General features: G+C 38.9%; 1 protein-coding gene across 5 annotated transcripts in view; it reads left to right on the top strand.

The window, feature by feature from the left end:
• The window catches only part of LOC138064094 (high mobility group nucleosome-binding domain-containing protein 5-like), a 48,664-nt gene extending 28,025 nt beyond the window's left edge, over positions 1 to 20,639 (top strand). Inside the window, exons 1-5 of one of the 5 annotated variants that reach the window (XR_011137339.1) lie at positions 9,576 to 9,710; positions 15,454 to 15,527; positions 15,644 to 16,000; positions 18,477 to 18,617; positions 18,703 to 20,039. Coding sequence is in view for 3 of the 5 variants with exons in the window: in XM_068925050.1 (XP_068781151.1) it covers positions 15,644 to 16,000; positions 18,477 to 18,482 (363 nt within the window). In the remaining 2 variants the exon portion in view is untranslated. Of the gene's footprint in view, positions 1 to 9,575; positions 9,711 to 15,453; positions 15,528 to 15,643; positions 16,001 to 18,476 lie in introns of those variants that run through there. The other 4 variants (XM_068925051.1, XR_011137340.1, XM_068925052.1 and 1 more) reach the window with 4 other exon arrangements.
• The last annotated feature ends 4,752 nt before the right edge of the window (positions 20,640 to 25,391 follow it).

Below are 25,391 nucleotides of genomic sequence, written 5' to 3'. Positions count from 1 at the left end.
GGTTATCATTCCTGTCAGGAGACATTCACAAAATTATTTCTAGATGTTTAGAATTTATAGACACATTTAGGTTTTTGGATCCATGTGCCTTCTGACTATGTAGAAATAGAATTATGTTTCTAAAGCTGCCTTTTCTCCCATATAGAAGTAGTAGTTTAAGGTATATGTGTTTTCTTGCTTGTCTGTCTAGTTTATATCTGCAAGTGGTGCATTGTGTGCCTATCTGTGCCCATTTACTGGCAGAAACATCAGCCAAAGAAATGAGATTTGCACATAGTACCAAGACTGGACTATCTTCAGAGCCTTCTTATCTCCTGTAGCTCATTGCAGTCCAGGTGTATTTCTGAAAGCTGTTTTGCTTAAGGCATATAAACAAACTGAAACCAAAGAAAACGTTGTTTATGCCACTGCCAAATTAACCAAGAATCACACTAATCTCTCCCATCCAAATGGATGATCAATTGAAATACAACAAGTCACGGAAGGCAGGAACATAACTGACATGACTTAATTTCATGCTATCTCTTTTGCTGCTTCTAAGAAAGACCTTTGTTGGGTGGCCCTCTGCTTTCTTCAGTAGAGAGTCACTGATGTTTCCTGGACTGCAGGTTGCGTACTGAATGGAGCCTTGTGCTTGTATGGGACCGAATCACACACATTGCCATCTGCTGATAGCAGCTAAAACTGCAACCTCTCAAAAGGGCTGGAGTTCCTCACTGCAAACTATAATTCAAATAGTTTGGCAAAACCTCTGTCTATGTGAAGAGTAACAGATCTAAAAGCTAGAGATGACACATCAGTCATCAACACTGCCTATGTTTCTGGCTATGCATATTTTTATAGATTGAGTGGTATGTTTTTAAAGATGTATAAAGGCTCTTTCCTGACACTTTTCATTATTGTGATAGATGAAGAATGACAGAAACAATAAAAATAATAATCTTTCTCTAATTCCACAGAAGTTGGGAGTATTAATTAAGTCAATTAATATAATTTGGCAGATACATGTTTCTGTATGTGGAGAACTGAAATTAATGGGCAAGTTTTGTATCAAAAGGACAAAAAATATGTGCTAACAAAACTAATATTCTTTCTCCTCCTCCTTTTTTTTAATGAGGAAAAGAAAAGAGCCAGAATTTGACTCAATGGCCTTGACTGGGACTGCTGGGGGTGAAGGAGAAGAAATTCTCCTCTACAAAGAGAGTGCAGCTCCATGTGCCTCAAATATCCGGGCCATGGAGCACGAGCCTGCCACGCATCACCCCCATAGAGCTGAGGCTTCAGGAATAGGTCCATCCCTGAGGGATTAGTGGAGACATTAATGAAAAAGTGGAAAGTGAGAGGCCCCCTCCACCACAAATTCCACTTTCCCCTTGCAGGCCCTCTTTACTGTTTACACTCTCCTAAAATAACACATTTGTCCTTCAGCCTTAGGGTAGCTAAGTTCAATTCTGCCTGTATTTGGAAAGGGTCTGAGCCTAGGCTGTGTGTATGTAGTGGCCTAATTAATAATTAAAATATAACATCTATACAGTGTGATGGAAAATGTAATGCTAAAACCTAGCTATGAAGATCTCGGGCTAAAGATTAGGGCTAATGATCAGTGAGCGTGAACAGAGGAGGAAAAGAGAAGAAAGCCCTCTCCATGCTCCACGTTAAACTGTCTAGCCTCCTCGTGTGGATGGCTGGAAAGTTGACCCTGGCTGTAGCATACCAGGAACATTGCTGATGTTAAGCCTCTGATCGTGGCATCTTAGCATGGCAGCGCTGGACTCGTCTCTTGCCAAGTCTGTGAATACAAGGATGTGTTTTCCAAGAACCTCCCTTGTTAAATGATGACACAACACTGCCATGCTTAAGGACAAGGATGAGGGTATTATGAAAAAGCTCATGAAAACTAACTTTTGTCTTTCAGCTAGTATATAAGCTTATGCAATGAAAGAAAAGATCACTTACAGGTCATAAGTTTTTAGCTTTTTGTAATTTGTTCAGTATCTGACGATCTGCATTTTGCCCAAATCATAGTAATTTTAAGACAAGCTTTAGTCTCTGCTACATTTGCTGATTTTGTTTTTCAAAGAATCTTTGGTGTTGTGAATCATTCTTTATAGGATGCTAAACTTTATAGCTTTGATTTTAATGAGGAAGTGATTTTGTGGTTTTAAGCATATCTTTCAAGCCTCAGTTCGTGCATCCAGGGTTGGAGCATACTAGTCGCATTTTTCCAGTCATTGTTGGCTTGTACATGTGTGTGTAATTTTTATAGGCTTTCATGCTTTGTTTTCAAAGCATTTTATCTTATTTTATCCTTAACTTGTTCTGTGCTCACTTGATACAACATGTTTATTTCCCTGGTCAATTGAATTGTAGGATTTGTGTCTCAAGAAATTATTAATAGTCTAGGAAACCCTTAACTTGCAGTTAACTTGCAAGCCTTTAACTTATTGTGTGAGCTTGTCCCAGGTTGTCAAACAATAAAAGTCATTGTCATTCAACAGCTGTTCAAGAGGTCAGTAGAAAATGAATTCATAGTTTCAAAGTCTTCCCTAATGAAGGGATGTCCACATTTTAAATGTCCATATTAACACTGACACTGATTGGCATCCATTCTGGCACATCAGCTCACAAAATTAAGGCTGAATATATATGGAAATTAAAATAACTTCTCACTCATATGCTGTTATTCCCATAACAGCACTCAAGCCAATGGGTTTTGTGAGAAATATGCCATATCATTAGATAAAAGATTCTAAGTAGTATGCTTTTTTTCCCCCTGTGAAAACATTTTTCTTGCCCAAAAGATGACTTCTTTTGTAGTCTCTACCCAGGGGAAAAATTATATTCTTCTAGTACTAGACTTTTTTCGGTAGAACAATAGAGGCTATTGGTGTGCTTAGCTTGTTTGACCTTGTCCTCTCAGGATACTTATTAGTTCATAGCTAGCGCTGACTCAAGGATACCATAGCTAGTGCTCACTCAGGGACCACATTCAGACTGCATTTGTAACCTTAATTTCTTTATTTCCTTAGATTTTGAATACTTGCCTTTGCTTCTTTAATATGAATGTAATGTCATTTTTGTTGGCAATTATTAATAAATCAGACAGCTCTCAATGTATATTCCTTTCCTTTTCATATATCCAATCAAATATTTTCCAATGTGGCTAATAAATGAAAATGAGGTATTATTAACTTGAATTTCTGAGGATGACCTATACAGTTCTGTCAAGTCTATGTTCCTGATTTGACTGCAACTGGCAAACACCTCATTATAATTCTTTCTCTGCTTCTTTTTGCAAGTATTTGCAGAATCATAAACTTGAATGCCATATTCTTCATTCTCAAGATTTTCTTCTTTCTGTTATTAAAGAAAGAATATTAAATTAAGCACAGAAGACTTCCAACTGGATTTTTAGAACATGGTCATTCTTTTTCTGAGTTCTTAAAATCATGGATTATTGGGCATGGTATAACTATGGATTTACAGACATGATTTGAATCTTTCCTTGCCTTTCTTTTTGAATTGGAAATATTTCTCAGGCACTTCAAGCACAAGGAGCTAGGATTTTGTATAATGAGTAATTTTAGAATGGAGTAAAGGAAGTAAAAATAGTTCAGAAAGCATGTTTTATAGACAAATGAGTACTGCCTAACTTGCATAAAAATAAATGACTCTTATAATTGTATATACAAATTTAATCTCTCTGGGCATATTTGAAACATAAGATGTTAATGTTTTGAGAGGACCAAGACTTTACCTATATGTGTTTTGTCTCTAAATTGAATTTCAGGTCAATCCAAACAACATTCACAAACATTTTCAGGATTTCCAAAAAACCCTGATGCTAAAATGTAGAAATGAACAGGCAAGGTATCCAGCACCACTGGTTTTCCATATAAACTTCTTTCAGCCATCTAAATGGCAGGTGCAAAGACATAGAAATGGTTTTTATTGTAGTGTGGATAAGAGGATGTAGAAGTCACTCAGGAGCATCTGGGAAAGTGGGGTATTTTGCACACCATTACCCCTTTTTTCTAGCTAGGTCACACTGAAAGAATTCTAGATGAGAAATACTGAAGAAGCTATGAAAGAATTATCTAGTTAAATACAAACCAAGAATTGCATTTTGTATCATTTGTAACCTGTTGTTTCTAATCTTGTACTGCTAAACCTGACCTTCTGTCTTGTTGAATAAACTTTTGCTTTGTTTTACCATTAAGCTTGTCTGGTGTTATAGAAGTGAGGTGAATCAGAGTAAAACAAGTAAACTTAGGATGTAATGTCTGCACAGAGGTAGAAGCAAGGAGTCTTAAGGAAACTGCAACGCCCAGTCATGCAAATTTAAACCAGCGGATTTATCAGCATAAGGCTCCTTTTGCTAATATGTTTTAATTCAGAGTAGGAATGCTTTTTGGCTTTTAAAGCTACGCCCTTTAAATATAAGTGTAAGGTATAAGCTGTCTTTTATGAGAAAAAAACATCCATATAACTCATCCTCCACATGCAAACACTGCTGAAGTGTAGACATATATCATCAAAGTGCTCCCACGTGGATGATGTGCAACATCCTTGCTCAATAGAGCACTTAAGCATTTAAATGGCCGTATTAGCCACAGGTGAGTATATTGCAGGAGAGTTTTTCTTTTTTCAGTAATAATAATAAAAAAGGTGAACAAGTTCTTCCATTCTTTTGACCCTAGCATGCCAACCCTAAATAGTAAACTAAATATTCATGAAAAATTAATCACTTCAGAAATTAGTATCTTCTTATATTTCAGTCGGTGAAACTTCACCAGCACCATCCGTTCAGACAGGCAGGACGAGGTTGATGTGGTACACTTTATCTTGAACCACTCAACCTCCAGGCAATCTCTGACGTAGGTGGCAGCTGGAGCAGCCCTGTGAAATACAGTCACAATGCCTAAACATGAAAAGCCAACCACCATTGAAGGAAATGGTAATTACAAATATAATTATACATCTTATACATGTATTCTGCATGTAGCTCAACAGTGTGCAAGTTTTGTTTTCTTCTTGTTCTTTCTGATAGAAATTCACCTTTGTCACAAGGCATTATCTTTTGTTGAGAAATGTATTTTGCTTGGCTTTTGAAAGCAGCTTTGCTGTGAGTTGGCTAATTATAGGATGGCAGTGTAGTTCTCCGCTAGCTAGTAAATCAAAACAGTGCAACCACAGCCTGTTGCTTGACTCACATTTATATATAGCTTATAGGGAAGATTAAGAAAATAAGGATATTTTGTGGCTCCTGTAAGCTGCACAGAGACAAACCTTCCATTGCTTATTGCTTTCAGTATTTAATATTAAATTCATGCACATGCTTCATAGTAAGATAAAGCATTAACAATATTTCTATACTGATACTGCACTATGTTCTGAATGTAAGAAATGTTTTTGTAGGATGATAGTGCTTAATGATTTATTCCAGCAAAGCGTGAAGCAACTCTTGGATATGGGAAGTACTTTCAGTTTTCATGGGCAATACTGGCCTTTCCAAAATATTGATCTTTTTGATATAGGCATGACATTTCTGATCTTCAGTATGGAAGGAGATTGCCAGGGACCTTATTCTAGAGTGGTTTCTGATAAATTCATTAAGTCTCATTAAGTAAGACTGATATTACTAAACAGTTCTTGCTATGTTTTTTAATCCACACTCATAATGTGCAATAGTAATAAAATAGCTTCTGCTTCTATAAAAAAACCCCACAAGGGACTGCTTAGCATTTTGTTGGAATATAACTTCTAGTTCATTTTCGAGTCCATCCTATTTTCTTTCCTCTTGCTGTCTGAGTACCTTCATTGTTTTTTTCTCCCAGCTGTTTTTCTGTAAATACCTTTACTAAACAATTTAATTTTCAAGCAATACGTGCTAATGAAGCTCATTCTAATATGAGAGAAACACAGAATTTCATGTAACATAGGCAAAATACTTACCAGGTTTGGTATGATTTTTTTTCTGAGTAAGAAACAATTAAAATGAGTATGATCCTAGAATATATACATTTTTATAAAAAACTGTAATGAAAAAGTTTTTAGAATATCAAAGTTCTAAATTTACTCTAAGTATCTGCCTTCCAGTCACAGATATATGACTGAATTAACTTATCTGCTGATTCAGTGATTTTATTATTCACACAAAAGTGTGGTTTTAGAGGTTAGTATTCCCAAGGTGAACAAAACCCACATATCTTTTACCAGGGAAAGGCTGAAATCTTTAGATTGTGGAATCATGATCACTCTTTAGACAGATTTTGCATCAAAATATATCCTGTTCATAATTATAAGGAAATCAAATTACTTTAAAGATAATTATGGGTTTATTTAGAGATGAGATCATGTGAGTAAATTCAAGCCTCAGTCTTGACTTAAAGAAATGTGAATTGAGTGTCACTATAAGTAGGTATGAGATTCTGTCAGAATGTGGTTCTGAGTCCATTTTTAATTTAAAATGTCCCATGGACTAGATTTGGTTAGCACAGAGCTCAGGCACTAATCTAGTTGCAATTTCTGTATAGTAGGTTTTGCTTCATTATTGATAACAGTTCCAAGGAATATTCTTGCAAAGAATGGACCCCAGAAGAATTGCAGAAATGCAGTCTAGGGCCATACATTTTTTCCTTTTTCAACTCTGTAGTTCTAGTGAAGTCCTGGTTTGACCATTCTTCTTGTTTCTTAGCATGTCTTCTGCAAAGTCTAGGACAGCAGGAGATTTATGGTTCATTACCCTAAGGTCATGAATGGGAGTTTCTTATTCTGCGTTCCTCATATAGAAAAAGAAGACCTAGGGCACAAATTATCAGAGAGGATGTTCAAAATAAATCAGTTTAAAAGTACTTATTTTTCTCTATTAACAACAGAGAGAGCCTGCGGTGACCAGGTCCACTGCAGATTTGGCCTAAAATCTTGCTCTGAAATCATGCAATAAACATATTTGTGCCTGAAGAAGAACTTTGCCTGAGATAGAAGTTCTGACACACAAACTAAGAGACAACACTCAAACCCTGTGCTGTATAAGTACAGATCAGAAGGAAATTGGAAAGAGGAGAGTGTAATCAGATGGAGTGCCCAATGCCAGCCACAGTACTAGCTTGATCTATTTAAGCAGGACAGTCTCTGTCATTTTAGCAGAACATTTATAATTTTTCCTTACCAACAGAAATCAAATGAGCAATTTATGGATGTGAATTGAATTGAAAGAATGTTTGTCCTTCATTTGTGGTTCCCATCTGTAAATCTCAAATGTTGACTGGGCTACAATTAGTTGGGCAAATTCTCTTTAGTGGCAGTCTGCAGAGAGGGAAAGCTTATGGCTCCTCATGCAACTTCTGGCAAGTCTTCAGATGTAGAATTCTGAAGGCCACAACATATAAAGACTAATAAATCTTCCCAGAAACTAATGGCTTTATGACGTGTTAGGATAAATATTCTGCCTACTTTAGTATTTGCATCCTTGCTAGTACAGATACTGAAAAATAAGTGCTATGTTTGCTAGTGTGGGTGTAATTGAAGAGAAACTATTATTTTACTCCATAAATTCATAGCTAATGCTGGACAGATTTTTTCAAGTTGTGACTTTTAGTTTTGTACATGTATGGAAAGAAAAATTGCAATAACCATTGGGAAAAAATAGAAGAAAAATCAAGCATGGTCTCCACTATTAATTGTTCTAATTGTTCTAGGAATTGCAATTCTCATTTGTAACTTCTGTATTTCAATTTATATTCCTTAAAAATAATAGGATATTTTAAGGGCAATATTCTATCAATCAGGTTTGGTTTCCAATAGCATGAATATGGGAAATTTTTTTTTTTTTTAAATATAGTTACTGGAAAGGTGAAATAAGAGATGGATCCTGAAACACTGAAGTTAATGGAAATTTTGCAGCCATAGATTTCAGCCTCCACTCATGTAGGGTGGTTTGCACAAGCTGTGGATCTGGCCTCTAGGCACTTCTATCAGGGTGGAATTCTCTCTGCTGTATATCTAAAGTCATCCTGGAAGCTCCACGTTTCAGCTTTTAATTTTAGCATCTGGCAATATGTGGCATGTATCTGGTATTTCTTTTACCTCCAGGAAGTGAGAATATAAATGGAAGATGTTAGGGTTCAGTGGAGAGGATGTTTGAATCTCTACATAGCTTCTAGAAAGAATCTTACAACTTGTAGACAGAAGACATAACTTTGACAGGTCTGTTTAATGAAATACAACAAAAAACATAACAGGAATGTAACTGAACAAAACCTGCCCCATCCCAAGCTGTTTCTGCTTGCTTTAAGTATTTTGTCTGTGTATTGATAATTTCTCAGAATAATCTGAATCTAGGTAACATAGCAAGCTGCTTGATTATAAAGCAGTCAGGGAAACTTTGTTGGGGGGGACTGGAGAGAGCGAGCAATCCTTTGCCTAATTATCAGATCCTAATTGCTGAAATGTAACATCATTAAAAACAGTTAAAACATTTTGGACAGATGTAAAAAACTTACCTGGCCATCTCTCCATCACATATATATTTTTTCTGAGACAAGGAAGGGGCCATTTTAAACCATCAGGTTTACAAGTAAAAGTTGCACAGAGAAGGTCATAAAGAAATTTGAAAATAAAACTGCAATAGAAATTCTATATCAGATTTGTGGTGCAGATCTGAAAATTAGAGGAAAAATGGTATTTGTTAGACTAGAGAAAAAGAATCTGCTTTATGGATTTGGTCTTGCTGCCTACTCTATTGTTTCATGGAAGATAAAAATTAGATTTGATGCTTCTGTATCTGGGACAGGGACAATGGTGGAAAGAAATTAGATACAACTGAGTTTGGAATATACCAATGCCTTATTTCTTCAGGTCATATATATAAAACCCTTCTATTTCTCCCAGTCTTTCTCTGGAAGTGGAATTGTACATGTTGGCATTCCTACGTTCTCAGGATCAGTGCTGATATAACTTTTTTAAAACTTACCTTTCCCAAAACTCTGCTATTCCAGCCACTATGGATCTTCTTTAACCTTCTGTCATGGAGAGGTTGGTTTAGGGGAGAAGTTAGGAAAATGGGTTTTACTGAACAATGGGCATGAGGTGCCAGTCACCCTGTCCTCTCTGTGACCCCGGTTAGCCTGCAGGAATCCCCCACTGCCGCAATCGAAGATCATTGGCGGAGGGCTACGTGTGCCCTAGCAGCCCGTACCGGTCAGTCAGGCAGAACGTTCCAGAAGGAAGGCGAGTCTACACGGCCGTCTGCAAACAGGTCCGCAGTATCATTAGGGATCGAAACCGGACCACTAAGAGCAGGGGTCTAGACAAATCTGACCAGTCGCTTGCCTGCGGTCCCAAAGCGGGACAGGGATAAAAGGGGCACACGCGAGCCCAGCAGCGGCTTTTGCGGTGGCAGTGGACAGAAGAGAGCTGAATTCACTGAAGAAGTGGCGGTGGCGGCAAAGAAGCAGCTGCCGAGAGCTGAAGCCACTGAAGCGGCTGAGGAAGCAGCAGCCTCGGCGGCCTGTTTCAAGGCTCCAAGACGCCAGGCAGCCTTGTCCAAGGCTCTCTTCCCGCCGCCCCGCCCCGCCCCGCCCCGCCCCGCCGAGGGAAGCTCTCCGGCCCGGCAGGCTGCGGGCAGCCAGCGCCGCCGTGCCCCCTGATCCGGGACGCCGGGTCAGGCAGCTGGGGATCCCCCCACCGCTACTAACACCGGCGGACACGTGAGTCCGCCCCGCCCCGCCCCGGGGAGCAGTAACCGAAGCGGCACGCCGGCTCGGCTGCGGCCTGCTCGCCTTCAGAGCGCGCGCGGCGGCGGCGGCGGCACACTGCGCCCGGTGCAGCCTGCTGAGGAGCCCTCGGGCTTGAAGCGGCACCTCCCCCCGGGGCGTGGCCTGCTTGTCCCTCCCCTCCCCTCCCCTCCCCCCCGCCTTCCGGCGTAACCACCAGGTACCTTCCCCTCACCGGTTTGAGCCCACGTCTGTACTTGTAATGACCGTAGTTGTTCCTGTCCTGTGCTGCGCGGGGAGTTCAATGTGTGGCTACTGCTGTTGTTGTTATCGCTAGCTTTTAATTGTCATTGTTACCAGTGATACACGTTAAACTTTGTTATCTGCTTCTGGCCGTTAATTGAGAACCCAGTCATAAGTGACAGGGACACCTATACCGCCACCCGAGCCTTTCTTGCAGCGTGGGGCGCTGTGGGGACCAGAGCGTGAGGGTGCTCTGTGGTCGGCTCAGCCGCCCCTCCCCGGCCTCCCGTGACACCTTCTGATGGGATGTTGCAGCAGAAGCAAACTTTTCAGAAGTATTTATCAAAGCAATCAAGTATTCTTTGCTTTACATGGCAAAAGAGATACAGATGCTTGAAAAGCAATAATACCATTTTGCACTTACTACTTAACTCTGGAGCATCCTGAGGGACTTGGGTCAACCTTTTCCCATATGGCTAGTTCCTCATTGTTGAACCTCAGTTCTCCAGTTAATAACCCATCCTGCAAATCATGGTGGAGGTCTGTCAGCCTCCCTTAGCTATTGTCGACTGAGCAAGGTACATCTCCCTGGTGTTTCAAGGATGGGCTTGACCCTTTGGTCTAAAGCTTGGTTTGGGTGTCAGCCTTGCTCAAGGGTGTGCTTGGGGTCTTGTGCATACAATGTCATTCTTTACCCTATTATTATGTGCCATGAGGGGAGCTGGATTTGTGACCAGTGTGCTGTAATCTCCATCTTGCTGATGGGGATCCCCTGAGATGGGTCAGTAAGTGCATCAGGCTTTAGCTTGCCTCATATCCCAGGCAAAGGTCTGCTCCTGCAACTCCATTGCTCCAGTCTCCTTTTCCTAAACACAAGGTGGGCCAAGTTGTTTTTCCACTGTTTGGAAATATATTCAGAGAAGGGGCTGGCTAATGTTTAGGTCTCAAATCTTGGGTGTTTGAAGTCTCCACCAATTCACTTTCTGTGAGATCTTGGTATATTATTTCTGATATGTTTTGCAGCTGTTACTTTTAGTGATATTTATCATCATAGAAGTATTGTGAGACACTGTCATATTTACATGATCAGAAACAATGCCATGAAAATTATGTAGATACCTAGAATTGTATATTACACCACACTCTCTCCTTTTTGACTGATACTTCACATGCATTTATTGCTCATCATTTTGATTAATATGATCTTGCATTGCTGATGTTTCTGCATGTTGGGTACCCAGTTTCTCAGCTGCCTAGGATGATATCTTTCTGGCACTGAGAAAAGTCCAGTACAGTCCAGTGGAAGCACAATAATTGCTTGCAAGGATCTGTCTGCATATGACCCATCTCACTGGCTTAACAAATAATAAAATAAACATATATTTTATAGCACATACAAAAAGTCAGATAGCATTTTTGAACCATATACAAATTCCTTTGCCCATCACCAAAATTTTTTCAAGGCAATGGCACAGAGAATTGCTTAGCAGCAGTCAGCTATACGTAGCAGTAGTGTGAGCAGTAGTATTCCAGCACTGGGCCACATTTTATTGGTTAATTCCATGAATCATTATCCCTCTCACAGTGAAATATCAAAGGAAGTTTGTCAATAAGAAGACAAGTTAAAAGAAATTATGAAATCTGAGTAGTACCCTCTAGTAAGTGATGCACAAACAATTTGGGAAGATGAGATAGGAATACAACAGTCCCCACAATCGTAATTTCCAACTCAGGAAAGCTGAGTGACCAGGATGAGCAAGACTGTTGAATGGCCACCTCATACAGTAAAGGCTTCTAGGATTTTATAAATTTTGTTTTGTGCTTAATTTCCTCACCAGCCAAAGTGACAACATTTTGAGTTCTGTTCTGAGCTGTCTTTTGAGATCTGATGCTCTGTCTTCACTGCAGTCTCTGACTTGCAGCTTATTCTGAACCCATAGTCAGGATGCCCTCATTCAGATTTTTGGTGCTTTCAAGCCTAGTCTAGTTGGCTCATTTGAGACTATAGGCTAAAACCTAAATGAGACTTCATGCAAATTGATTCTCAGACTTGCGCTTTTCCTGCCCTTTAGTCTAGAAAGATGACAAAGTTCCCCTTAAATCACTGGGGAAAAACCTAAGTTAGCTGACCCAGAGCCTAATGACCAAAATTAGCCTTGTGAATATTATACAGTGAAGAAATGAGGTCCTATCAGCCCTTCTCTGGAACAATGAGTAATTCTAGACATTGCTTTGGTGAGATTTAGTTGCTTTCAGTGAAGGCTATATATCTTCATTGAGCTTTTCATAAGTAGGATCACACAAAGATCTCTTTGAAAAAGCAGAAGACAAGTTATAGTGCTAAAAGGATCCCACATAGTGATGTTTTTGTTCTTTCATGAAAGACCATACATTTCCACTTTAACAAGCCAGAGCATCAAAAATACTCTTCAGTTTTCCTACAGGATGATAATACAGTGCTTGAGGAATGTTTCTCTACTGTTTCTCTATGTTGTGGTTTATAGAGGAACACTTAAATTTAGTGCTAACGTGCATTTAGATTTAGTGTCACCATGAAATGTAATTTGTGTATAGTTGAAATGCTTCTCCAATAATTCAGTGAGACAGGGTTTGCCACAAGCAACTGAAGTGCTGAGTTATGAGCTGCTTAGTCTCTTGCTTTCCTCTTTGAAAAGTATTAGAGTTAATGATCTGAAGTAGCTTTCTAATAATAATAGTTAAGCACATTAATGATAATTTATCACTCTTATTGCTCAGATGCCCAACCAATTAATACTGTTGGTCTCTCAAAGAGATGAGCAAAACCCCAAAACATAAAAAGACAATTATTAATACAGACTGTCTGTATTACAGTTCTCACATTATGGGGATAGCTGTAATGTGGGTGCAGGAGGGGGGTGACTATATAACTGTGCCCACTATCCATTACATGAATGCATGCATATATGCTGCTCAGAGCAGACCTCGGGGAATTAAAGCTCCCTCATTCCCCCTTCTGCTAGTGACATAAAACAATGCAGCATATGCAGATAAACTTGAGGACATGAGACTCTTGCCTGGCTTCTGGCTTCTTTTAAAAACAAATTCTAGTACAATGCTTTCTGCATCACACCCCAAGCCCTTAGGAGAGATCTCTCATTTTCTATATACATCAGAAACAGAGGGACAAACCCCCAACATTCTTCTTTCTGCAGATTTGGCTGAAATCTGTTAGCATTATTTGATGCAGCACAGAAAACTTGCAAATTTTTAGTATGAACCATAACAACGTGTATGAGCAAGCCTCAGATGAACTCATGGTAATTGTCTACTTAACATCGAAGTGGTATAATGAGGCATTCTATTTTTTTAACAGAGTAAACTCAGACAGTTAAACTGAGCATGTTTCATATCTCTGGATGAGCATGGCACCTTGGAGTCAGGAATGACCTGAAGTTCAATCTGATGCTATAATTTTCAGCTTTTGCAAAAATCATCTTTGAAGACGGACTGGTGCTTCTTGGGTTTGTCAGTAGTAGCCACTGTTGTTCTAGCTGTGTGATTCCATGTAATCACTGGTTATTTTCTAGGCTCTTTCTACGGTAATATCCACTTCCAGTTGGTTTTATGCTTTTGTCTTCATTTAAAAAAAAAAAAACTATTCTTTATCACTTCGTTGGCTGAGCACATAGGTAAAAAGTATAAACACACAGGACTATTACTGATTAGTAATTCAGATACACTCCCCTCCAGTAGTACTCACAGTACTTTCATCAAGCAGTCTGAAATCCATTATTTAGCTTAACACTTTATTTTACCTGAAATGTTGGATTCGGACTAACACATTTGTTACCCCTATGCTATCATAATTTATTAAACCCAAACAACTACATTCGGCTGGATTTAAGCCTGGGTGTTGCACAGTCCCTTGTTTCTACTTTCACTATTATGTCAATGTTATGCCAATTTCTGCACCATATACTTTCAGTGCTAATGTCTATTTCAGTATATATTATAAACCCCCAGCTGTTTGTTTATTGTGTTCACTCATCAGAATCTGCAATGAGGCCAGTCTTGTATCATTAAAGTGCTTCCCAGGAATTTCTGTTTGGCTGGAGGAGATCAGCAAAAGCATTAGTTGCAAATAAAAGACCATGCCCTATTGTTGCATGCAAAGTATCTCTTTAGAAGTGTCTGTCTGTCTTTGCAAGCTTTCAATAGCAACGTAGTGATCTTTGTCAAATGGCAGATCTAGTCACTGTCAGCAACAGAAGGCATATGTCCAGACAGAACAAAAGAACATTTATTTTCACATTCCACTGATGATATTGAATGATGACATTTTTGCATAATCTTAAAAAAAAGTATTGTGCAGATGCTGTGGAAATGATAGAAAATGCTATTACAATGAAATGCTTTGTGGAGGGAGTTTAAACTCTGTGCATATGTCCCTGTTTTAAAATGCCTGTCAAATTCTGTATAATAACCCTTTGCACATTATTGCACACAATGAAGCAAAACGCTAGGTTATTTCTTGTTTGCAGCCTTATATATTTTACCATTTTTGCTTGATACTCTCCTATCTGGCTAAAGCTAATAAATTGTGCCTGCTACTTTACCTGCAATAGTCACCAGATTAACTTGTATATAAATTTTCAAGAAATCACTAGTGGCTTAATAAAATCTATGAAAGGAACTAGAGAATGGGTGGATAAAGATGGAATATAAAGAAAAATTCAAAAGAACTCCAGGTAAGTGAGAACAAAAGATAACTGTAGTTTCTTGTTACCTGAAAAACAGCCATACGGACCACAGTCTCTTTAATCCCCTACCACTGTGTATCTCTCTATACCACTGGCAGTTCCAGTAGTGACATGTTGTGTAATATGTTCATACAAATATTTCCAGAGAGACTATTAGTTAAATATTGTGTATGCATAACTCCCATATATTCACAGTATTCCTATGGCTATAAGGTATATGAAAGAGAGGAGTACTTTTCTTCTCCATATATGCATGATCCCAATTTCAAAGTGTACAATGTAAATCATTTGGCTACTTTCCTGGTTATGAATGGGTAGCAGAACAGCCTCTCTCATTGAACTTAGTATTAATTGCTAGTAAGACTGAACAACTTAAGCAAGACATCCCACACAAAACAAAGATGTTTGTAACCAGGCTGAGAAGCATTTTTCATCTCCCTTCTTTTCCCCATATTGTGGGATGTTGCTGCTCATGGTGTTTCTTTTTGCGGGTCCTCCTGTCCTACTTATTTCCATAAGATAATGAGGAACTTCTTCATGGCATCACTTTCAGGCTTACTTATCTGAATACTAAAGGATAGTGTAACTGCATTGTTCCTGTCTTCACCTTATTTCTTAAACTATTCAGAGTTCCAAAAAGTTGGGTTTATGAAACAGTGAAATGGAGCTATTTCTAAGCATTTTGTAAAAGCCCTGTATTCCTAATGATTACTCCTCACTTAATGTACACTGGGCTTTTTTTCATTTCACAGATAGCAGTGATGCTGACAAAGAAGAAGGCAGTGCAGCTGAGAATGAAGAAAATGTCAAAGAAATAGGGAACTAGGTGTGGATAACTTTGAGGCTACACTCAGAAGTTTTTGTATTATAAAGTACAAAACAAGGGCAGGGAAGGTCTCCCTTCAACATGCTGCTTTCTCTTGTGTTTTTCCCCCATCACAGATAAAGAGAGGAAGAAAGCAACACCCAGAACCAGATGGGGGCATGTCAGAGGGAGAACTAGAGGAAGATGGGGATGATGATGAAGATGGGCCAAGGAGATCTGGACATCACAGGCACAGAAACAGGAGAGGATGGGGAAGAGCAGCTGGAAATGAGGGCAGCGATTCTAAGGTGGAACCCTGCAAAACCAGGAAGAACCAGGCAAATCAGAAATACATGGAAGATGATGAAGAAGATGAGAAAGGATGCAAAAGTGGGAAAGGCAAAAATGAGAAGAAACAGGATAAAAAATCTGATAAGAAAGGGAAAAAAGAGAAGGCCAACAAGAAGAAAAAAGACAAAGAAATCAGGTTCAGGGTAATTTAGTAAATTCATTTTTTTATATGAAACCTATTGTTATCTCATGTAAAGCCTGTTTTCATTTATAGCTGTGAAATATCAAGAGTCAATATGACTCCTTTACTCATTTGAGCCCAATTTGAGCTGGACAGAATGTCTTTTTTGCAGTGAGGAAATTCTGACTGAGTGAAATGGAAACTTTCCACAAAACCGTATCTGTTGCAATGGAACGAAGTCAGGAGGGTGTTGTGGGTCCAGGGTGCAACTTCTGGAAACCATTAGCCATACCCTTCCGGGACCACCAATACCTGATCAAAAACAAATCCAGTCATATAGAACAGGAACCTGAGCCTGGCTCCTCCTTATGGTGTTAAATGCCCTAAGTTTATGAGTTGTCCTCTGGAGAAAGGGAAGGGAAGGTGACAGAGGAGGGGAGTGAATGAGAGAGGGATGGTCATGGAGGAGCTCAAAACCCAACAAACACCCAAGGTCTAATTTTATTTCTGGTGTGGAACTAAAATCTTGACACTTTTCACAAAATGGAGTTTTTGTTTACAAGCCTAGTTGGAGTCAGCTTTTCATAAAAGATCAGTGCCACAGCTTCAGGGAGTCAGAACCAGGAACTGAGGTGGGACTGTCCAAAGTTCATCTCTCACTGGCTCCCACTGAAATATTTAGTCACCTTTCCAAAGCATTTAATGCAATCATGGGTCTTTGGGAGATCCCACAGGTACTGAGCACTTCTGAAAATTCTTTTGTGTTTTTTTCTTGCATTCTGGTGTTCTTTTGCTCCCCTCATATTATTGAAAGGAAACAACTTCTGGGAATAGTATGTCATGGAGCAAATGGAGCTAGATATGCTTATCTCAGTGAACAGGGAGAGAGATTCCCCTTCCCCCAGTCAGCACATGCTACAGCTGTTTGTGTTTCCAAAGGCACCTTTGGAGCACACAGCAGGAGTCAAAGGGAAAAAAAATATGGTGAGACATGCTGTTGTATTATGTCCACGATCCCATTTCAATATACTTTGACTTCATTCTCCCTCCCTATTAGAATGTCTAAAATCTGTCTTTGTGTGAGCTCTTCACTATAGTGCCAATGATACCCCTCTGTGCAATTTCTTGTACTCATATAGCAACAGTCCTGATTCTGCCAATCCATGTTCCTTTGCTTATTGTTATTGTCTTCTATTGTAAACATTTACTGAGTGTCAATTAAAAAAGACCACTGAAAATATAAAACTGAATGAAGGCCAAACATTTTGGATTGTGTCCCAAAGTTCTGAACATTAGAACACATCTTTTATTGTAGCTGTGTTATCTGTTTTGACAGAAGCAAAAGTTTATAATTCCTTAGTTATCTGGAGTACATAAACCATACTATTAGGTGACTTAGGTAACTAATCATTCAGCTCGGACATCAGATTTTGAATATCAAACACTCAAAAAGGTGAATTGTAAGCAAAATTGCCTGAAAACTGCTAGCTTGATAAAGTTTGAGTGAACCATTCCCAAAGCAATTAAAAAATGGAAAACTGTTTCCAAAAAACTGTAGTACATTTTCAAACATTCCAAACAGTAAAAAGGGCAAAACAAAACAACCCCCTAACAAAAAATAAAAGCACATCAAACAGTTTGTTTTTATTAAGAGCTTGGTTAATGGTAGTCATCCCTGTCAGCTTTTTAGGGCAGGAAGTTGGAGTTTCTTTTTTATTATTTTCCTGTTAGCTGGCATAAAAAGAGGAAACACCTGTTGCTATTGATTTTCTGCCATTATAAGATTGCTCACAGAAAAGATCTGTGTAGGTTTTAGGAAAGTAGACATTACCTTAATCAACCAAGTTTTTCATAGATACTACAAATTGGTGCATGAATAATATGTTCACCTTGTAAACAAAACACAGCTGGAGATGCCATTACTATTGCCTCTGCTTACTAACAGCACCAGGATGTGTGGCAGCCATTCTGCAATGTGGCTTTTAACCTTCCCAGATCTGAAATGTTACTGTCTCAATTAGTGGAGATAGCCATGGGCTGTCATCTGGTTTAAATGCGTCTGCTGTGGTCGTGGTGTCTCTTCTCTCTTGAGGCATAGTGGGGTGGACAACTTAATTTTAAATGTTGCAGTTACAGCATCCTCATTTGCCCACTCTGAGTTTGGGTTGGACTCTGAGGAGGTTGGTTACTCCTATGGGAGCAATCACCAGCTGTCAGACACATCTCCGAAAGGGCTGCCTGTTCACCATCTGTGATGGGATCGCTCCAGGTGTGATGCTGGTTCAGCTGGGGCTCTGCTGTATGGCACTCGGCATGCTGGCTCTGCCTTTTACACTGTTATTTCCAGCCAGTCTAGGAACTCCATCCTCCCTTCTGAGCAGCAGAGAAGACACTTAGGTCTTAAAGAAGACAAGAATTAGCACCAAGTACATACATCAATGAAAACTTCTGTCCCTCCTGAGCTTTAGTGACTGTTTTCTCCCTGTTTTTGCTTGCAGCTCTGATTATGATTCTGAGGAGGAGCTGATTACAGAGGAGGAATTGGCCAAGCTGAAAGAAGAGGTAGAAGAAAAAAAGAAGTTAATTGCCATGCTACGAAACAAGCCATGGAAGATGTAAAAGAAGTTGGCTGTCCTGAAGTATGGTTTGATTTTCTTAATGAATATCTGCCATCCTGATTTGCAATGATGTGCACTGTTCTTCTAACTTTAACTTTATTTCTAGATCTACTGACACAATTAACTGATAGGCGCCACACAGGCAAGCATGGGACTCAGGATGGTGCAGCCCGTAGAAGAGGGGTTTGCTCTGGGGGGCTCCCCAAGAGTTTAGGAACCCCGGGTGCACCACGGCCGGAGTCACCACACTGTGGGGTTGCCATAGCCCTCCAGTGACCCCATGAGTGCAGAGCAAACCTAGTCAGCAAAGGAGAAGTGACACCGCAGACTCACACTGTAAGCATCTAGGTACCTTGGAATTTCGTACTGATAGCTGTTGAATGTGCGCACTGATAGCTGCTGACTGTGCGCACTGATAGCTGTTAAACGTGCAACTGTTAAACATGCACACTGATAGCTGTTGACCATACTGCTGAGCATCCTGTCGACCATCCTGTTGGCATCCATACTGTTATCACCTGAGGCCATCTGTTCCATTGTCCAGCTATGGTCTGGCACCGATTGACTGAATAATGAGCTAAGCCCGGGAAGGGTTAAAGGAAGTAAGCCACATACCTCTGTGTGGACTGGGACTCACCGTCAGCTGGCCTGCGGACCGACAACCCACCCATCAGCGGGGACGCCCCTGATGCCAACTGCCAGAGAGAACCTGAATCCTCTTGGCGCAGCTCGAGCGTGGTGAGAACAATCCGGGGAAAACTCTACCGGAGGGGTGGCCCATAAGGACAAGGAAAGGGCGAGAGCAGTCATTATACCGTGCATCCGAGAGCAGTCATTGTACTGTGCTTCGGTGGTTAACCATAGAGCTCTGATATGTGTAGTCTGTTTTTAATTCTTTACTATACTTCTTAGCTTTGTCATACTTGTAGATTGTCTGCTGTTAATGGTTTAGTGTTGTCCAGTGTCCGTCATATGTGTAGAACTGCTTAGATCTAATAAATTCTTCCATCTGACAAAAGATGATCTCTCGAGTTCAGTGCAACTAACCCTGGAATCCAAAAGAATCCCGGATGCCCCTCTAGTGGCGCGTCACATTAACTTCAAGCCATGTCTGATCTCTATTTCTTTCCTGGTGTGTGCTTTCAGAGAAAGTGGATTTAAACAGTATTGCAGATCAGTGCTTTCTCATCTCTGCAGACCTGAAATCAAATATGAAAAACTTAGATCTTTGTTTTAGGTTTGCATCACACATCCCAGTAAAAGCTTTCATTTTCTTCAGTTGATAAGTTTATAATAGATCTGATGCAAGCAAAATGTTCAATTTCAACAATACCTCAAGATTACTGGTATGGGAAGGGAGGATTTTCCTTTTTGTCCTAACAATCTTGGGGAAAGAACAGATTATTTGAATTTATGAAAAAAATAAACCTTTTTTCTGATTGGAAACTGAGCTTGACTTTTTATGCATTTTTAGGTATGCCACCTGTAAAACTGTGTTTTGTTCTGGCAAATCCACTAGAGCACAGGAAACTGAGTTAATGTACAGAAATTTATTCTTTTGCAAAAGCTGCTATGCTCATCTGTTTTAAATAGCTCATCAGTCACTGTGTTTGTGTGCCCAAACACCAACCAAAGATATGACTGGGATTTGTTAGACACAACTAACAGAGAAAAGATGGTCCCTACTCCAGAGAGTTTTCGATATAGATGGAAAACACAAACATAATGGGAAGAGAGAGCATAACATAGTTTGAATCAACAGTGATGGAAAAATGCAGGGTGGAAGGTCTGTGATTTTTTTTTCTCTGGAAGGTAAAGTCATTTTGTGGAGGATATACTAATGGAATGTATGTTGTGAAAGAAGGGGACGTAGAGCAAAAGAGAACAGAGTATGCAGCAGATGTAAAGAGAAAATATTGTGAAGATGAGAGAAATTTCATGAAAATTAGATAAGCAGATTAGATAAGAATTACTTTATTTGTCATAGTCTATAATTATTGGATCTTCACCAACATAAAATAAAATTTTTACAGTTGTATCCTTATTATGAACAGAGCTTCTACTTTATAGTTGTTTTTCTATTCTATCATTGACATCAGCTGGTTCTCTCAGTTTGCTTTTATGACATTACAAAAAAGAAGTGTTTGAAGACAACTGGCACACATTTATGGTGAGGGTAAATTATAGCAGCTTCTTTAGGGACAGTGTTGATTGAGTACAGATAGAAGTCTTTAAATCAGATGTGTAAATTTTACATGATTTAATTAGCTCAGCCACTAGTTCTGGATTTGAATCAGGAGCACCCTAAATGAACTTCTGCAGATCCCCTCCTGGTCTGAGCAAGGGAGAATAGCAATCCATTCTGGCCTTAAAAATCTACATTACTGTTAAATGTTTGTAATTGGGTGAGTACTTCTAGTCAGCTTCAGTGACTGCTGAACTACTGCACTAGACAGCTTTTTTATACTCTGAGGTGGGCTTTCACAGTTAAACCAACAGTAAGTTTTCAAAATCCCACCCTTATTATCTGCCCAAGAAATGAAAATCATTTCTCTGTTAATATTCAGCATTAAGTTGTCCTTATATATTTAGCATGGGCAGCAATTTTATCTGAATGTCCATTAGCTTAATCAACTTTTAAATTATTATATTTCTGAAATTTTGACTGAGTGACTAGACTTGCATTCAGTTTTATTTGCACACATCAGAAGGTTTATGTTAGTACAAAACATGCATCAATGGTACTCTCTGGGGGTTTTGCAAAACAATGGCTTTTTCTATACTTTGCTACAGCTCTCTTTGAAGTAGGCTTAGAAGCACTTTAGCTTATTTGCCTTGGAAAAATTTGTATTCCAAGTGGAAATGACAGTTCTTCAGATTAGCTTCTTTATTTTCAATCTACTTTTATTAACTGAAGCATTACATTTATTGCTATGTTTCTCTATCAAATAACATTCCAAAAATAGTCACCATTTATTCTGGACAATCCCATTTTAGATTGACACAGTTCTGTACAGAGTCATGCATATCTTGGCAGACAAAAACAAACAAATCCAGCAAAATGCTGGAATAAAAAATATAAAAGAAAAACTAATATTCGGTCATGTTTTCAAACGTGTGCTGAGAATTAAGTGCTTAAACCTATGTTTTGCATCTTAGATGAAAATCATGGAACTTGTGAGTACTCAGTACCTTTGAAAAAATTAAAACCAATCATTTAGGTACCATAATACAGACATAGACTGTTTTCTAGAGTCCTGTTTTCATAACTGGCTCTTTGGAGCCTAAGTCCAAATGAGTTGCAATGAAAGACCTCGTGTATTTATGCTGTTTAAAATCTAAGAACTAATATTGTTATAGCAATGACTGCTTTATTATGAACATAGTTATAGCGATACAGAAGCATCTATATCAACACAGTTTAGGGTATCTGTAAATTTGTTTTGGATTAAAGGAATTTATTTAACAGTTATCCTGGAATCATTAGGTGGATAGATTGTCATTATTCCTGTATATATGAAAAATAGGCACAAACTGGCTTAAAGTATCTTAAACTCCTCAGTCATTTCTTGCTCTTGAAGGTTTTGGTCAACAATTATTACTAGTTATTCTTTCCCTGTATCATCTGCTTCTTTGCCTGGGCAGATGTTTGAGTACTATGGGATGTGCAGAAAGCAAAAAAGGCTTTAAAGATAGAAGAACAAACTTTCCTATTCTTTGTCTTCCAGCTTGCACAAAAAGGAGATGCTTCATTGGAGGAGATTTCTCCTCAGCATTTTGAGGAACCTCCTTTGCCATGAACCAAACCCCACTTCCATATTTGTTCTCTATTAGCACCTATATTTTTCCAAGAAGGGGGAAAAAAACCTCCCAAAGAGTGCTTAAGGATTAGTTACATATTCATGACAAAATAAGAGAAAAAATACAAATATTTCTCACATTATTTGAAAAGTAATTAATAGGGCTGTTAAGGACTTTTTTGTCTAAATATTATTTATCAGAAAATGTTAATTTGTCAAAGCAAACTTTTTTTAGGAAAAGGTTTAATTTCCACTAAATTGTTCATTTTAAAAAAGTGAATAAGAAATTTAAAATTGTTGAAGCATTTTGCTTAAGCATTTTCAAGACCAAACAATCCCCTTAATCTTCTGATTCAAAACCACTTTCTTGTCCAAATGTAAACCAGCTATAATAAAATTATTATTTTTTTTAAAGAGGTAAGTATTGAAATTAAATGCTTTGGATTTTCCTGAGGGAGGTGGGTTTTTTATTTTTTTTTGGTACAGGATGGGAAAGCCAATTTCTACTCAACTCCAGTGACTGCTTTGTAAAAAAGTTAATCTTTTCCTTCATTCTTTTGTTCTGAAACGTGTGAATCAGCAATTAATTTTAGAACACAGTTGCTGAACTAGTTGCTTTGTAGAAAATACCTTCTGTTGAAACCTGATTTAAATACTCATTGCTGAAATGGCACTCTTAATCGAGCTGCACCACAAAATTAGATCAGCTCTAATTTCTAATTTACATCCCTGCATCCAGAAGATGCATTTCAAATAGCCTCTGATTATTCTCTGAAGACCCATGAGTGAGGATAAGCCTCGGGCTGGGGCAGCTGCTCCTGTTGCGGTTTGCAGATGGAGGATGTTGCTGAGATCCTCGCAGGTCTGGAGAGGGGAAAGGAGGGAGGCAAAGGTGAGGAGAGGCACGAAACGGTGTTGTATGGAATCCAGCATCACCTCCCCCCGGCCCCTAATCATAAATGTGTCAGACTGCAAGCAAAGGACACAGTAGTCCGTGCTGGAGCCTCGCTTTTTCCATTTTCATAGAAAAATATCCTCCTTCAGAAGAGTGTTCTGGCCCTTCTCTTTTTCCTCCTACTGGTTTGCAGGGTTTGTGAGTGCTGTTGTTGGGCCCTTTCTGTGGGAGCTGATATTTTGTGCACGTTTCCTCTCGAAACTGGCTACCTACACCAGTACAGAATTAGCTGAAGAGCCATCGGATGGTAATGGCCATCAGTCATTCCTGACCAGAATGAGAGAGAGGATTAAACTATTAAAACATTTTCTGGATTAGAAAATAGTACAAAAGATAAACTTAGGGGGCCACAGCTTCAGCTGCTGCAAGTTGGAAAAGCTCAAGGGAAAGCTATACCAATTTATAGCCAAGGGTCTGCTTTGGGGGATTGTGTCCCTTTCTGGGCCTTCTTCAAGTTGGGTTTTGCACACATATGAAGGCAAGGGGAAGATTTAAAAAGCTGTGCTACTGTGTTTGGCTCCTGAATACTAATCTTGTTTTCCTTCTTAGTATATGCCACATTTTATATAGGGGTTTGTGCTATAAAATAGGAAGGGCTATTAACAGCCATGCAGTTTATATCTACTAACAGTCTATTAAGTTACCATGTAATCAGAGAATTGCATGCAAGGACACAGAAAAGTGCTAATAGCAGTCTCAATTTTGAGCTATACCACAAGCCAATTACTATCAAAACTATCAAAACAAACAAAATAGTGTTATGAAAAAGAAGGCAGTCAAATGTCAGGCTTATGATTTTTAAAGGACTCCCAATTAAATACAGACTGTAAAGAGATCCAGAAGGAGTTTTTAGTTTTTCTAAATAATCCAAGGAGCAATCTCTCCTTCATGGGTCAGGGACAGAATATAGTACAATGATTTTTAAATATTTTTCTTTAGTGACATTTATTACAGAACTCAGGTTATCCATCAAAACAGATCAAATGAAAACAGAATATTCTGTAAGTATACAAAAACCAAAGATTCATAAGGTGCCTTTGTGAGATGGAGGAAATTTCTCCTCTTTGAATGTTGTCTTTATACTCCAGTGTATCTGTATTTCAGTTCTTTTACTGTGAACATACTGGCAATCCCTGAGGCCAGCATGGCAATTCCTGAGGCCAGCCAGGTATTTAATAACACTATAATTTGCCCATTATTACTACTGAACTGCTTTTCAAGTGAGCCCCTGCCTGGCAACACTTGTTTTGTGGTCAGTTTGTAGCCAATCTTTTTAAGACTTGGAGAAGCCCTGGGTGATCAATATTAATATGACATTTCTTTTTAATGAGTTTTTAGATCTTGGAGACTGAAACTGTTCTGAACTGTTACTGAAAAATGTGAGCAATCCACTTGAATCCTGTTCATTAACAATAACCTCTGAGAGCTGTAATTCATCCTCTCTCTGCAATGCTGAAGTGCTCAAAGTACCGTACACCTAGCACTTTGGAAGCTATAGCTCCACACCTACTATTAATAATTAACTCAGGCTTCTCCAGGACAATAATGCCTGGCCCCATGCAACATTTATTCATTCCTTGTGTCAGTAATTCAATTAATAAGGTTTCTCTGAAGCTTCTTTAAATTCACAGTTAGCTAACAGAGTACACTTTGGCCTATCTTGTGATATAGATAATTTACCTATAACACATGATACTAGTGATTACAAAGCTTGGTTTTGTCTCTCTGTGTTGTTTTTGACACGTCCTCATGTTAGTGAAGTTGCATTTCTTCCAAGCAGATGTGCATATATATGTGCATGGTTTTTGGTTGTTATTGAGGCTTCTAAAATAAGACTACCAGTTTAGGACTACTTTGTATTGCTCGATCTTTCCCCTTGCCTCCATATTTTATTTTTAGCATAAAAGAAATGGAGGAAAGTACAAAGTTTGGTAAAAGTCTGCAGGGATGTACAAATAGAGGTCTTTTAGTTTAGACATCAAGGTAGAAAGCTGAATTAAATAACATACTGGATTATATTTAACAAAAAAGAGTACGCGT

This window comes from Struthio camelus, chromosome W (assembly GCF_040807025.1).
Source record: "Struthio camelus isolate bStrCam1 chromosome W, bStrCam1.hap1, whole genome shotgun sequence".
NCBI classification, from domain to species: domain Eukaryota; kingdom Metazoa; phylum Chordata; class Aves; order Struthioniformes; family Struthionidae; genus Struthio; species Struthio camelus.
The sequence above is the reverse complement of the archived record's forward strand: the minus strand, read 5'-3'. Positions and strand labels throughout refer to the sequence as shown.